Genomic DNA, 15,142 nt, shown 5'->3' on the forward strand with positions numbered 1-15,142 from the left:
GTTAGGAGGGTCCTGGAGAGGCAGTGCAGAAAGCAGAACCGTTTGGTGTCAGCGTGACAGATTTAGGGTGCTTCTGCTCCTGGCGGCCGAGCCGACAGTCGAGCGGTGTCTTGACGTGCGGGTCTGTGTCCGCTTTCTGCGGCCAGCACGGCATCAGGTGTGGTGACCACACCGACTTCCCCACAGTTCTGGGGCCCGGCCGTCTGAGACCGAGGTGTCGGCCGCTTTCCCCCGTGTCACTCACCCCACGGTCCTCCCCCTGTCAGGGTCTGTGTCCTGACCCCGTCTTATACTGGATCAGAACCCACACTGACACCTCGTTCGGACTTGCTCGCCTCTGAGCAGACCGCACTCTCAGGTCCTGGGTGTCAGGGCTTCAACGTACACCTTTTTTTGGTGGGGGGAGGGGGGGATGCACAGTTCTGCCCATAACCAGCGCTCACTTGATTCATTTTTGCTATTTTGATTGGCAGAATTAGTTTCCCTAATTTTATGTCCTACCTGAGTCTTTCATTTTTCCTCTGAATTCTTAAAATACCAGACTGGACGTCGACTTTCCTGGAACGCGAGGGGCCCCGTCCCACGAGGACGTCTGTTCCTCTTCCGGTCGGACACTGGGGTCCCTTTCGCCGCGGACCTTTGTCCTCCGCGTCTGGGGTTCGGTTCTGGCCTCGTGCTGTCGTCTTACTGTGTTCCGGTTCCTTTCTTCATGGGCTGTTTCCAGCGTCTCTGGACGTTCCCCGTCACGGACCGAGCTCTCCGCGGTGTGGAGCTGGCTGGGCGGCTCCCAGCGGACGGTTGATTTTGTCTTGGGCCGTTTTTCCCCTGTATTTTTTCGTCCACTCTCCTTTTCCCCCCCAGGTTGCGTTTCTTTCATTGAAAGAAACGTTCCGCTTCCTGAATGTTTTCGTGTTTTCATGGTGAAATGACTTCGGGTCGAAACCCTCTCAGCCCCCGGGCCAGGACGGGAGGCGGTCTCTGAGCTGCGTTCCCGGCCCCCTCATCATGGTGGCTCTCGCCCTCACCCCTCGGAAACGCAGCCTGAGGTGCCCAGGCCCTGCACATCCGGTGCCCAACTGCCCCTGGTCCTGCGCTCGGTGGGCGTGGCCCCCTGGGAGCCGTTTCGTCCGCTCTCTGGCGTAATGGGGGTGTCACCGGCCAGCACGGCCCCGTGGCCTGCGTGGGGCAGGCGCGTGGCCGAGGCGGGCAGTGGCTTTGTTGGTGGTTCCTGAACGCTCCCTAGGGGACAGGGACACAGAGCCTCCATCTCAGTGTGCAGATGGAAGGGTGAGCGGAGCCCGCCGTGTGGCCTGGGAGCCCAGAGCGGACACTGAGCCACCTTGGCTGGCGAGGGGCGGACGAGGGGCAGTCTGCGGGGGCTTCCTGGAAGAGGCGACCCCTGAGGTCCCTCAGATCTGCAGGGTAGGAAGTGGTAGCTGGTGTCAGAGCTGAGACAACCGGGCTGGCCCCAAGAAAGCCTCGTGTGGCCAGGAATTACGACTTGTTCAGGGTCTCTGGGCAGAGTGGGACAGCGTCCCTGTCACCTCTGGGGTCGATTACGACCGAGAATAGTGGTTCTGAACGCGTTTTGACTCCCCGATGGTGTCTGCCCAGCAGAGCGGTGTCGGGGGTCCTCCGACATTGCTGCTGGCTCCTCTCTCTCTCCGGAACCCACCCCGCGTGCTCCCGCACTGGCCCCCGACGGCCTCGCGTCCTCACGAGGGCGGGCCTGTCCTGCCTGCCAGGCCGGGGGCAGGCGTTTGCTTCGCGGGCATTTCCCCCATGCCGCGGCAGTCGGCATCGCACTGTGTCGTGTGCTGCATCCTGAGTCCAGGCCCTCGGTGACGGTCTCTTCGCGTTCGGAGAAAGGGGGGCGTTGCGACCAAGCCTGCGTGGGGACCCGGGCCACAGCCGGGGCGCGTCGCTGCCGAGCACGGGCCGAGCCGCGCGTGCTCCCCGGCCTGGCTTCTGGCGGTCTGTTCCCGGTGCCGCGGCGCAGTGAGTGTAATTCGAAGAGGCAAGGAGGAGCCGTGGCTCTCGCCGGCTGCCCAGATTCCGATTCGTGCCACCCGTACTACCAGGTATGGGTGAGCGTGGACGTCTGCGTCTGGCAAGCGCCTCTGGTCGAGGGCCACAGCACCGATGTAGTTCATGACCTTGAGCCATTCCATGACTCGCGGGTCACCAAATGCTCAGCTGGGCCGCTGACTCATCCCGCGGAGCCGAGGAGCAGGCACGTTCCTCATGGTCCTCGCTCTGCCCTGGGAGAGCGCCTCGCCGTGTCCCCGAGTGACCGTGACACCCTTTCCCCAGATATTGTCACGGTGGCGCGAACGTGCCTGCAGCGAAGCAGGCTCAGCGTTGTCACCCGCCGGCCCCAACGCTGCAGATGGTGGCTGTTGGGGTCGCTGAGCGGAGACGCGGCTTCCATGAGGCCAGGGTGTGGGCGGCCTCGTGGGCACGTGCCTTTTGTGTGCGGGGTCCCTCCCCTCGACCCCGGGAGGGCTGGGACGGGCTTCCCCGGGGGCGAGTCCATCTCCAGCCCTGCGATCTGCGGGGCGTCCTCGCCTTCGGGCGCAGGACTTAGTGCAGATGCACCGTGCGCGGCGCGGGCTGCGTGCGCAGGAGCGGAGCCTGGGCTTCGGGCGTGGCACGCGGCGCGCGCTCTGTCCTTCGCCGCGGAACGGGGCGCACTGCTCCCCGTGCCCGGGAGCCCTCCGTCCGTTTTCCTCCCTGCGTCTGGGAGGCCTCTCGTTAGCTGCAGCGATCAGACTTCGCCCACGGCATCGTGGCTGTGGACGGACATTCCATTCATTTACTTGGTGTCAGAGTGAAACACGCCTTTGGGAACAGGCTAAAGATGAGGGACCTTGTCCACCGTAATCGGTGAATTTGAGACAAAGCCAGAATTGGCATCAAGCCAGAAAAGAGGGCTCAGACTTTAGCGGACCTGCGACGTTTCTTGGTGACTCACAGGCCTGCACAGTGGGTGACCTCTGCTCCAGGCACTGCCCGCTGCTTCCTACGTGATTGGGTCCTCATTCCTAAAGAAGCCCCGCTGTCACACCCGTTGATTGATTGCAGCTCCGTGCTGCACCCAGGTGCCACAGACCCAGCCCTCTGTGGCTGGGCTTCGACCAGCTGTCTGGGCTGGGATCACCCCTCCCCCAGCCCGCGCCTCGCTCTTGGCGCCACCGGTCCCAAGGGGGTGGGCTCAGTGAACTAAAGGAAAGCCTTTCCCAGGGCAGTCAGTCTGAAAGTTCGTGTGATTGTGTCACTTTCAGCCGGGGACAGAGCAGACCTGGAGGGCAGGGTGACGGCAGTGGCTGTCTTTCTGCTTCCCCATCCCTCTCATGGCCATTTGGGTCCCCACCGGTCCATCCACTGATGGCAGATGCGCCAACGAAAGCCAACGGCTTCCGTGATGGACGCGTCAGCTGCCTGTCAGTGCCGCCCGCGTTGCCCAAGGCTGCTCTTCATCGGCCCGGGAGCCGGGGACGAATGGCGGGCATTCCCAGAGGTTCTCTGTCACCCCAAGGAAACTCTCAGTCATGCTGGTCAGTGGCTCTTAAAGACGCTGCCTTGTAAATACCCAGCAGCCGGACTTGGCCGCGTTTACCCTCTGTTCCTGGAAAACTAGATGACAGTTCCAGAATTTCTCAGAAAAGGGGATGATTTACAGTGATTTCCAGTCTTGAGCAATCTGCAGTTATGGCAATTAGATATATCTCCAAGTTTTTATAGAGAAGAATGTCTTCTTCAAATCTTCAACATACAAATGATTTTCTAATTCTAGCTGTTGCCTAATAGCTGTGGCTTGGATTGGGTACGGGGCCCAGTCGACGGGTTGCTGGTGTGGGAGTTTCGTGCACACAGAGGCCCCGGGATTGGGGTGTGCATTAGCTCGTCCCGCTGGCTGCCCTCACGGCAGAGGCAGCGGTCGACGTGGTGGGGGCAGGGGTGGGGGAGCCCCTTCGCCTTTAAGACGTGGCATGTCCCTCTGCAGTAGCGTGTGGTTCTGTGCCTTTGGGGGAGCTGCGTGACTTCCCTGACGTGACTTCCCTGCCTCTGAAACAGGGTTAACGGGGTCAGGGCGGTGGGGGGGCTGGAGGAGAGCTGGACAAGGCCCCGCCCCGCCAGGGGCCGGCCGCATGGAGGTGCCCAGTCCCGGGCTGTTAGGGCTCATTCCCTGGATGTTGATTGAGCACAACCAGGTGCCAGACGCTTCAGTGCTAGGGAGGCAGCTTTGCAAAGCAGCCAAATTCCTGGGGCTCATGTGTCCTAGTGGGGGAGGCAGACGTGGGACAACTGGCGAGCTAAGATCCCGGGGAACCATGATGATGATTCCGAAGCAAATGAAACAGGGCAGCGGGAGAGAGCGGCCAGGGGGTCAGGGAGGCCTCCGGAGGGAGTGCCCGGAGCGGGGGAGGCGCCGGGCAGGACTGGGCAGGCTCTGTGCGGGCGGAGGAGGAAATGGCTGGCCTGCCCAGCCAGGGCGGAGTTAGGTTTTAGTCAACTAGGAATGAGGGCTCTTTGGGGTTTATAAATAGAGGCCTGCAGCCCGCTGTCGGCGTTTTAAAGTTCGAAAAGCTCCAAACTGTGTTTTTACTGCTGTGTCAGGACAGCATCCGGCCCCCACCCCCCGGACCTGGCCCCCGCCCCCACTCCGGTTATCTCTGTGGAGCCCAGGACGGTCTCAGCCTGACCACACGTAGCCTCCAGGGTTTCGAGGAAGGGATTATACGAGCCTTTCATGAGAGCTGCGGTAAAGAAAAGCCACATTCATTATCCTTCAGAAAAATGCAAAAAGCAGAAGATAAAATGAGTCCAGGTAGAAACTTCTGAACAAAAGGTCGAGCCACGCTCTAGGTGGGAAACGCTGGTGTGTGAATTCGATGTAGGGTATGGAGGTGACTGCTGAACTTCCAAATATTTATTCCAAATATTTATGTTGACTTGGATAGTTTCTCTCCTGCCTGCTAAATTGGAAGCATATATGCTGACTTGAGCAGTTAAACATCTTAGGAACAGCCCTCGTGACCCTGCCCTCCGAGACCCGGCTCGGGGTGGAGATCAGCTAACAGCATTCCAGCGGAGTGCAGGCTTATCTCCCACCCTCCCTGCTGCAGTGATTTCATAAATCCCGTCCGGGCCCCAGGCTTTCGCAAGTTGCTTCTCTTGGCTCAGGTCCAGATCTGCATCCCTGAGCCTTGGGGCCGGGGCTCCGCACCCCTGGGGCCTGGGGCCGGGGCTGGCAGGGTGGGACTGCTTGCTTCTGTGAATAAAGTTTTATTGGAACCCTGCCCGCTCATCCCTTCGCAGCTCACCCCAGGCCGCTTTGGGGGCCCCATCAGCCCAGTGGGGTGGCGTCTGGCCCTTTACAGGAACCGTGCGCTCACCCCTGTTTTAGAGCTCCGACCGCCCGTCAGTCTGCTGGGTGGACAGAGGCCCAGGTGGCCTCCTCGGGGTCGGGGCGGTGGGGACGGGCCCTAAGACGTGCCTTTGCTTGCTGACCACAGGCAGCTGTGGGTGTTCCGTGGGGTGCCCTGACATCTGGATCCCCCCTTCCTTTGGCAGAGTCTGCGGGAGTGGGGGATGACATCACCCCTCAAGGCAACTCGGGATTAGGCTCTGGAAGCGGACGCCATTCCCAAAGTCTGTCGCTGGTTTTCATTCTGCCCCCCCCCACCCCCCCGCCCCAGAGCGACTCTGTAGCTCTTGGTTTTGAATCTTGCAGGCCCATAACTTGGCAGAGGAACATTTTCATCGGATTACAGTTTCTTCAAAAAATGTGTGGACAGTAACTTCTACTTTTCATGGTTGTTCTCCTCGGGGTGGGGGAGGTGAAGAGCATTTGAAACGTCCCTTATTGGAATGAGGCTCTCCCAGCCGAGAGGGTGTTTACCTAAAAGGTTTTTTGCAAATCGTTTATGATCGTAATTCTGAATTTAGTAACCACCACCGGTTAATGGAGCTGTTTTGTGGGATAAAGCGGACGGTTTATAAAGGGGCTTCTCATCGGCGAGTCTAACAGGTTAACGCGATGCTAGTTAACGCACAGGGGCGTTTTGGTCTGTTTACTCCCCTTTTCACAAGCAGGGGGTCCCAGGGGACAGCTGGAGCCAGCAGTGGAAACGCGGGGCTCCACGCCCAGAGAGCTGCTTTCCTGCCACGTCGGCTTCCGCTGCGTCCACGCCGTTCGGCAGCCAGGCCCCCCGTCCGCGGGTGAGGGGGCCGTGATGGCGACGCTCCCCGCGTGTGGTCAGGGCCGTGGCTGGCGGCGGAGCCGGGGGCTGCGCCGTGGCCTGGGCAGACGTGGCAGTGAGAAGGGTGGCCCTGTGCCCCGGGCTCCACGCCACGTGTGCAAGTGCGTGTGCGCTCTCCGCTCGTCAGTGCTGCGCTGGGGCCATGGAGCAGAGCCCAGCGACCGGAGGGGCTTGGGGAGGGCAGGGGAGGGGACACCTGGGACAAGCCGGCACTTGTGTCCCTGCCCCCGCCTGGCGCCCCGCCACAGGGTGGTGAGGACCAGGCCCCCCGGGGCGGCGTCCCCTCCCCGAGAGCCTGATATCCCGAGGGCCCTTCGTGCCCCGCGTCCGATCACCCCCTAAGGTCCACACCCCGTAAGACAACGGAGTATCTGTGACCCAGTTCTTGACGGCGTTTTATGTCTGACGGGGGCCCCAGGTGGTGCGTGAAGTCAGCACGTTAGCGACGTGGAGAGAGCGTCAGCCCCGTCGGAAGCAGGGGCGGACGGCGCGCTGGTGGCCTCGGCTTCTCCTTGGCGAGAGCGTCGGCGTCCGCAGCGGCTCGCTCTCCTCGTGCTGTGGCGCCGCTGAGCCGCTGCCGGTGACCTCTGACCTCCAGGCCCTCCTCCTAGTGACGGCTGCCCCTTCTCCACTGTCCGGTCCGGTCTTTGTCACTAGATGTTGGCACCTGGCTCTGCATGTCACTCAGTGCGTCCCTGTCTCTGTGCGCTCTGCTCACACCTCGAGGGGGAGACCTTAAGCACCGGGGACTCGATGCTTCTCTGGGGTTCAGCCCGGAGGGGGGTCACGGGGGAGTCGGGGACACAGAAGTGCCGGGGGCCACGGCCGAGGGCCTGGCCGGAGAGCCAGCCCTTACGTCGTCCCAGGCCAATGTCATGCGGGGTCTCCTGCTGGCAGAAGTGGAGCTCCACACGAAGCCGAGAGGACGGGAACAGAGCCGCGTCCTGGCCACGTCCGTGTCCTTGCCCACGTGTCGCTGGGGGTGAGGCCGAGCCTCCCCGCAGCCGCTCGGGGCCCACTGCGCCTCCTGCTCCGGCTTCGGGAGCGTGGGAACTTTCCCTCTGCCTTTGCTGCGAGGTGGGAAGTCCGGCTCGGGCAGGTCTCGAAGTTCCGGGGGGGAGGGGGCGGGCGCCCCTCTGCGAGCATTCCCACGGGGCGGCCGGGGGAGGCCGCTCCATCCTTTCCAAGTGGGTTCGTCTGAACTCTCTTAGAGTCCCTTTTCCCCTGTTAGCTACTATCATCGTCCTCATAAACGTCTGACCAGGGAGTCCAGGGCCCAGGGCTCCTTTGCGGGGAGCGGCCTGAGGTCCGCCCTGCTTTGGGGGACTTGCTCCTTCCTGGGCTTGCAGCGCCCACCGCCGCGGGCCAGTGTGAGAGAGGCGGGGTCAGCTTCCCCTCTGGCCGGACTCGTTCAGGGCAAGGAAAGCTGAGAAGCAATCAGAAAAGATGTCGCTGAGCTTCCATGATGCGGCCACGTGTGGCCTTGGGCTCCGCGGGGCCATCAGCCACTCAGAGGTGGCCCCTTCCCTGACCCTCAGCTCACACGGGGAGGGTCAGCGTCCTCCCCGGGCCACTGGGCTACTCACTGACAGAAATCGTGGCCCCGCTTCACGAGCCGCCCACTGACGTGGGGCAGGCTCGGGAGACGAGCTGCCCGGCCTGGGTGGGGGCACCACGCTCCGGGAAAGCCACCGCGCTCCGGGAAACCCACCGCGCTCCGGGAAAGCCACCGCGCTCCGGGAAAGCCACCGCCGAGGCCGCGGGCCCTGGGCATGCGGTTCCTTCGCGGGGCGATGCTGCGCACTGAGTACGGCAGGGAAGCCGCGATTACCTGCGCGCCCTTTGGGCTGGGCACTCGGGACAGACAACGTGTCCGCTACGCACCGGGGATGTCAGCAGAGCTGTGTGAAGAGCATGAGGGGTGGGCGGGCTCGCTCGGCCCCTCGAGTCCCCGGCGTGGGCGTCTCTGCACCCCCACGGGGCGCTTCGCCTCCCACGGATGCTCGTGATGTCGGGGAGAGAGGTGTTGCGGGGGGCCACCCCAGAGAAACCCGGAGGTGGGCTCCACGGGCAGTCAGAGCCTTTTTCGAGCCATCGTGTCCGGGCACAGTGAGTGGCCAGTGAAATCTGGTATTCGGGGCACAGCAGCCGTTCCCACCAACCACGGCGTCTCCCGTTTTGTGGAGAAGTTTCTGGAACGCTAACGAGACCGGGTGGCCGAGCTTTCATGGGGCGGGAGGGGGCTGCTTTTCAGACCTGGAAACTGGCAAAGGGTGCTTACGATGCAGCTCCCCCCAGGCTCTCGGCCGCTTGGGAGTCTGCAGGGTCGGTTAGCGGAGCGGCAGATCGGGCGGCTGCCTGGGGCTCCCGCGCGGCCATTCACTGTGGGGCCCTGGGCCGGTCCCCTGCTCCCCTTTTCCTCATCGGGAAGAATGGGGGGCTCCCAACAGCACCTGTTAAGAAAAGAACGTAAATGAGGTGGAGTCCTTGTGCCCGGTCCCCGGGCACTGACGCAGAAGCCCCGCTGTGCCGCATCCACTTTTAACAAAACCAGTGACCGTCGGTGTGGCTGAGGGGGCAGCGTGCAGTCCTGACCACAGCCGAGGGGCCGTATCTGCTTGAGACTTCTGGAGCGAGATGTGCACGCCGTTGGCAGAGCGGGCGTCAGGCCCATGGGGGCTTCGCCGCAGATGGACGGGCGAGGCCACCCCCTGTAGAACTGCAGGTGACAGTCTGCCATTCGTCACGAGGGCAGCAGTCTCGTGGTTTCATGGACTTTTCATTTCGATGTGTCCTACAGCGTTAACTGTATCTCGTGTGAAGTAACGAAATCCAGGTCAACGGTGTGTCACCCGTTGAGCTTCAGAAGGTCGGAAACTGGGACGTGACCCCAGAGTCCGGCCATCAGCTCTATGTCCCCCCGACCCCCGTCTCCCGGCAGACGCCACGCCGACTCTCACACTCCTGTCCATCGGCCCCGGCTGCCCCCGAGGCGCACCGGCTTGGCTCTCGGACCGGGAGGCTGCCCACGCTGCTCGGCGGGCCTTCTCTGGTCACCCGGGAGTTACGATGGGCGGCGGGATGAGGTAGGTGACCGCTTTCGTCTGGGCTGTGGGAGAAAGCTCCAGGGGGTGGCAGCTTTGGGGCTAGGCCTTGAGGATGAGCGGAGGGCAGGACAGAGAACATTCCAGATGGTGAGGAATCCACGGGCTGTGAGCCGCGGGTTTGAGTCGAGGGAAACGGCCGGGAAGGTGGCCCCTGGACTCGTCCCCGGAAGCAAGTCACTTCAGGCGAGGGGCTCAGACACGGCCCACCCCCGCCGTCAGGCCTGGGGCTCTGCATTCCATAGCCAGTCTTCTAGGCGAAGCTGGCGTGCCGCTCCAGGCTGACCACACGTGACGCCTGCTGCCCTGCACAGGCCTTGTCCCCTGGCTATGAATTATTTTCCCTCCACATTAAGTTCTTCCAGCTGGATTAGTAACTAAATTAACAAGTGACAGATTAACAGGAGAAAATGACCAAGTTAATACGTATGTACACACAGGGGCTCTGTAAGTAAATGGGGCTCAGGGACCCACGGGGCAGGTGTGTGCCCGCTGGAGTGGAGGGGAAGTGCTGGGTTGGGGACTTCGGCGGTCAGGAAGGTGATCTACGTGGAGGTGGGACAAACGTTTGGTGAGCTGGTGCCCCTGGGCCGACCGTAGCGACGGGACACAGAGGGGACCGCGATCAAAGGGGCCTCATGGGCTCCTTCCTGTTTGTCACGAGCAGTTCCTGTGCATCTGCAGTTGCCTGTGATGACATCCTGTCCCGGGCAGGCCCTCGGACTAAATTCTCTTAGGCTGTTAGAGGGATGATCAAAGGCTTTTTTTCAGTCGTTTGCTTCTTAAAAAGAACGAACTTAACGTGATCGATGTCCCAGCAGCGCGTCTGCGGTGGCAAACTCCCTCCGTCCAGGGCCTCCTGAGTCCAGACCCGGCTTGGGTTCCTATGTGTGATCTTTACAGCCTGGTTTCTTGGCAGCGGGACGGGGGACGCTAACCACCTGCCTCCACGGTCCGGGCCCTGGGCGGGGGTGTGCTTGCTGGGAGCTTTCAGGGGCCAAGAGGAGCCAGCAGGGTTGGTGCCTCCTCATGGGGCCTAAAGGGCCTAAAGGAGCAAGGCCAGGGACATCCTGCAGCCCCCGGGGTGTGGCTTCTGCAGGAACAGCAGGGCAGAGCTGGAGGAGCAGCCCCTGGCCCCGCCTCTCCTGCCAGCCCTGCAGAGCCCTGCGGAGCGCAGGGCGTGAGAATTTGGTCGAGGCCGTCCCTGCCAGTCCCCACCTCAGAGGGCTGAGCGCAGGCTACCCCTGTGGGGGGCCCCCTCCCCGCTTTACGGGGCCTGTTTCGCTGGATGCCCGCTTCCGACTTTGGAAAGTATTTCTGGAGCCCCCTGGGTTCGGGGTCCAGCACTAAGTAGTGAAGTGACCCTCACAGCTTTAATTAAGGGGCCTCAGGGCCACCCCTCCCCCGGGCAGACAGCACGGTGCTCCAGGCTCTGTGAGACGATGCCTTGGCTGCCCCTTCAGAGAGGGGGTCCTCGCCTCCTGTCCAACCCCGGCCTCCTTGCAGCGCTGGCCCAGGGCCTTGGCCAGGCCACCTGCCACGCTGACCTGGACCGGGGACAGGAGACCCCCAGATGCACAGTGGCCCCGAGAGGGGACCGAGCCAGCGCAGCAACAAGCCTCGACTCTCGTCCCTGCTTCTTTCTGCCCGGCCTCTGGCGGAGCGCACTGTCGCCCCGGAGAGGGGGCCCGGGTTCGTGCCGGCCTCCCAGCCGCCCCGCGTGCTCCCCGCTCCGTGCCTCGGCGGCGAACCTCTCGCCGCCACCTCTGTGTCTTGGCTCGATTTTACACACGCCCCATTTTTCATGCTGTTACATCGTTCTTGGCTTCTCAAGACAACAAAATTCTTGTCCGAAGCTTCTAAAAAGTGCATTTCTTTCTCGACCTGGGAGTTTTACGTACGAACAAGTGAGCCCGTTGTCGAGATCTGTTCTCTCTGCTGTCGCTTGTCACGCGAACCTGTCAGATTTGAAACGGTCCTTTGGTATAGGGTTGACGGATAAAGTATAGGGTGCCCAGTCAAATTTAGATAAACCACAAAAACAAATTTAGATAAACCACAAAAATCTTTTTAGGACAAGTCACTATTTGGGATATACTTACACCAAAAAAAAAAAGTTATTAGTTTATCTGAAATTCAAGTTTCACTGGTCATCCTATATTTTTATTTGCTAAATGTGGCAGTGCTGTTTGGACAAGGATGCCTTAAATTAGGTTTGAAAGTTGCTTGTCTTCTAAATAGAGGTCTCCAGGGGGGTCTGGTTTGCTTGTCGCCGATGACAGGCGTGCTCAGGGCAGGCGTTAGGGACTGGGTGACGAGGTCAGACCTGCGTGTGCCCAGGGAACACCCAGGGCGCTTGTTCATTCACAGGGCCCAGCCCGTCCCCAGAGAGGCCGCGAGCTGGGCGTCGGGGGCTGGGTGCCTTCCCCCTTGGAAACGTGGGGTAGACGGCTTCTTGGCTCATCCTGTTACAGGGTCTGTGTGATCTGATTCCGATCAGATGATCCAGGATCAGCGTTCGTACTGGTAATGGGTAGTAATTACTCATGCATTTATAAGTCACTATTCCAGATGAGAAGTTTTAATAACTTATGCAAACTTTGAAACTGTTCTAAAGTTTACTTGGAGGCAATGACTGAGGACTGGTGTCTGTTGATGATAAACACGTTGGCGAGTTACGAGGATGGAAGACGCCTGGGCCCAGGAATGAATGAGCAGACGTGCGGGACCCGTGAGCAGGCAGATGAGGAACAGACATGTTTGGCGTATGGTAAGGTGACCTTCCATGTGGCTTCACGCACCAGGCCGCGGGAAGACCGGGGAAACTGGTCGGCCCCTGGGGGTGGGACATGTCAACCTGTCGCCTCCTTCCTTCCTGCCCACCGAGGTCAGTGTCGATGGGAGAGAGACTGCCACGTCATGGCGGACTCGAAATCAGAGTACAGCATATGCGAGTGGTGTCTGCCTGCCTGATCGAGGGTGAAGGCAGTGAGCCAGCTTAAAATTATGACCCAAAAAGAAAACTTCAATAAACTTGGCTATAGTGACTAAACTTCTGAGAATCAAAAATACAATCGAAGCTAAAGACAAACAAGGTGGGAAAGTCTTTGCTACAAATATGACCAGACTTCGTCTCTGCTACATAAGGAGGTCCCCCGGGGCTCGGGGAGCACTTGGGGGCGCTCACCAAGTCAGGCCCCGCTGGTGCACACACCCTCCCCGCGGTCCCAAGGGGCTCCCGGACCCATCCCCCTGACGGCCAGTTGGCCCCACACGTCCAGGTAAGCCGCCCCAGTCTTCGGCGCTCACGGGGCAGCTGTGGCGCCCTCACAGACGGGGCGAACGGAAAGCCCACATGCCCCTCGGCACCCGTCCCCCGGCCTGGCAGACAGCGGTCCCCAACGGCAAAGGCACAGAGCTTATGAGCGGACGAAGCAGCGTCCAGCCCAAGGCCTTCCTCAAGGCGGGCCTGCTTGTGGGGACTGCAGGGTGAGGCCACTGCTTATCTCTGGGGTTGGCAGGAAGGAAATCCCAGAAAAATTTGTCCTGGTGCTGGCCGCCCCACGTGTTAGGTCGCGGGCAGCCCCTCTGTTTGGGGCGGAAGGGCAGACCGCACGGAGAGGGTGACAGCACACATCCCGACACAGATGCCCATATGACCGCGGTCTCGTGGCTCCGCTTCTGGGGGTCCTGGGCGAGTGAGCAAACGTGAGCGTGGCTTCACGCACCGGGGTCCCCAGCCGGGCAGCGCCCAGGCTGGAACCCGCAAATGACCGCGAGCAGCGCTAGGGCAGCTCAGCATCTGAAAAATACGGACCAGGGTCCTCATCTAATGTCTCGTGGTGTTAACCGGGGGCCGTGAAGCACGAGGCCGTCTGCACCGCGTGGTCTCAGCAGCACCCAGTCCGTGGGTGTGAGGCTGCGCCCGTCTGCTCCGTGTCTGCAGAACCTTAAACAGGTCATTTTAAAGTTCGGGAAAGAGGGAAGCCGTTTCCTCAGGTGACAGAGTCACGCGGAAGAGACGGGGAGGGGCACAGGCGGCGGGGCCTCGGCGGGGCTCGTGGTGGCGTCCCTGCTGTCCCCGACTCCGTCCCCAACACTATCCCTGACTCCGTGCCTGCTGTCCCGACACTGTCCCCGACTCCGTCCCTGCTGTCCCCGACTCCGTCCCTGCTGTCCCCGACTCCATCCCCGACTCCGTCCCTGCTGTCCCTGACTCCGTCCCTGACACCGTCCCCGACTCCGTCCTCGACTCCGTCCCCGACTCCGTCCTCGACTCCGTCCCCGACTCCGTCCTCGACTCCGTCCCCGACTCCGTCCTCGACTCCGTCCCCGACTCCGTCCTCGACTCCGTCCCCGACTCCGTCCTCGACTCCGTCCCCGACTCCGTCCTCGACTCCGTCCCCGACTCCGTCCTCGACTCCGTCCCCGACTCCGTCCTCGACTCCGTCCCCGACTCCGTCCTCGACTCCGTCCCCGACTCCGTCCTCGACTCCGTCCCCGACTCCGTCCTCGACTCCGTCCCCGACTCCGTCCTCGACTCCGTCCCCGACTCCGTCCTCGACTCCGTCCCCGACTCCGTCCTCGACTCCGTCCCCGACTCCGTCCTCGACTCCGTCCCCGACTCCGTCCTCGACTCCGTCCCCGACTCCGTCCTCGACTCCGTCCCCGACTCCGTCCTCGACTCCGTCCCCGACTCCGTCCTCGACTCCGTCCCCGACTCCGTCCTCGACTCCGTCCCCGACTCCGTCCTCGACTCCGTCCCCGACTCCGTCCTCGACTCCGTCCCCGACTCCGTCCTCGACTCCGTCCCCGACTCCGTCCTCGACTCCGTCCCCGACTCCGTCCTCGACTCCGTCCCCGACTCCGTCCTCGACTCCGTCCCCGACTCCGTCCTCGACTCCGTCCCCGACTCCGTCCTCGACTCCGTCCCCGACTCCGTCCTCGACTCCGTCCCCGACTCCGTCCTCGACTCCGTCCCCGACTCCGTCCTCGACTCCGTCCCCGACTCCGTCCTCGACTCCGTCCCCGACTCCGTCCTCGACTCCGTCCCCGACTCCGTCCTCGACTCCGTCCCCGACTCCGTCCCTGCTGTCCCTGACTCCGTCCCCGACACCGTCCCTGACTCCGTCCCCGACACCGTCCCCAACTCCGTCCCCGACACCGTCCCTGACTCCGTGCCTGCTGTCCCGACTCCGTCCCCAACTCCATCCCAGACGCCGTCCCCGACACCGTCCCTGCGCTCCCCGATTTCGTGCCTGCTGTCCCCCGACACTGTCCCTCCTGTCCCCGACACTGTCCCTGCTGTCCCTGACACCATCCCCGACACCGTCCCCAACACCGTCCTTGTCACCGTCCCCGCCGTCCCCCGACTCCGTGCCTGACACTATCCCTGCTGTCCCTGACACCGTCCCCAACACCGTCCTTGTCACCGTCCCCGCTGTCCCCCGACACCGTCCCCAACACCGCCCCGCCTGTCCCCCGTCCCTCCACGCCAGCCGCCTCCTCGTTCCTCGTCAGACACAGACGTTCCTCACGGCCCTGTGTTCACCAGCAGGGTCCTAATGGCAGAGACTGGGTCACATGCCCACTTCCTGGAGCGCCCCACAGCTAGAGTGCTCGGTGGGGCGGGGGCGGGGGGGGGGTGTTGGTTGCCATGGAAACTTCAGAAAGATTAAAACATAATACATGTCATACAGTTGGTTATGATTCCGCTCTTAAATCATGTGCACCCCCCATGTGATTCAAATGCATCGTATATACGCTCCATAA

General features: G+C 62.0%; 1 protein-coding gene across 3 annotated transcripts in view; it reads left to right on the forward strand.

Annotated features, from left to right (window-relative positions):
* GRB10 (growth factor receptor bound protein 10) overlaps positions 1-15,142 on the forward strand; it is a 117,571-nt gene that overhangs the window by 39,451 nt on the left and 62,978 nt on the right. Inside the window, exon 1 of one of the 3 annotated variants that reach the window (XM_015589512.2) lies at positions 12,002-12,140. The exons of the other annotated variants lie outside the window; for them this stretch is intronic. Within the exon in view, the coding sequence (XP_015444998.1) occupies positions 12,081-12,140 (60 nt within the window). The 5' untranslated portion in view covers positions 12,002-12,080. Of the gene's footprint in view, positions 1-12,001; positions 12,141-15,142 lie in introns of those variants that run through there. 3 annotated transcript variants of the gene reach the window in all.

The sequence above is a fragment of the Pteropus alecto genome, unplaced genomic scaffold (assembly GCF_000325575.1).
Source record: "Pteropus alecto unplaced genomic scaffold, ASM32557v1 scaffold21, whole genome shotgun sequence".
NCBI classification, from domain to species: Eukaryota; Metazoa; Chordata; class Mammalia; order Chiroptera; family Pteropodidae; genus Pteropus; species Pteropus alecto.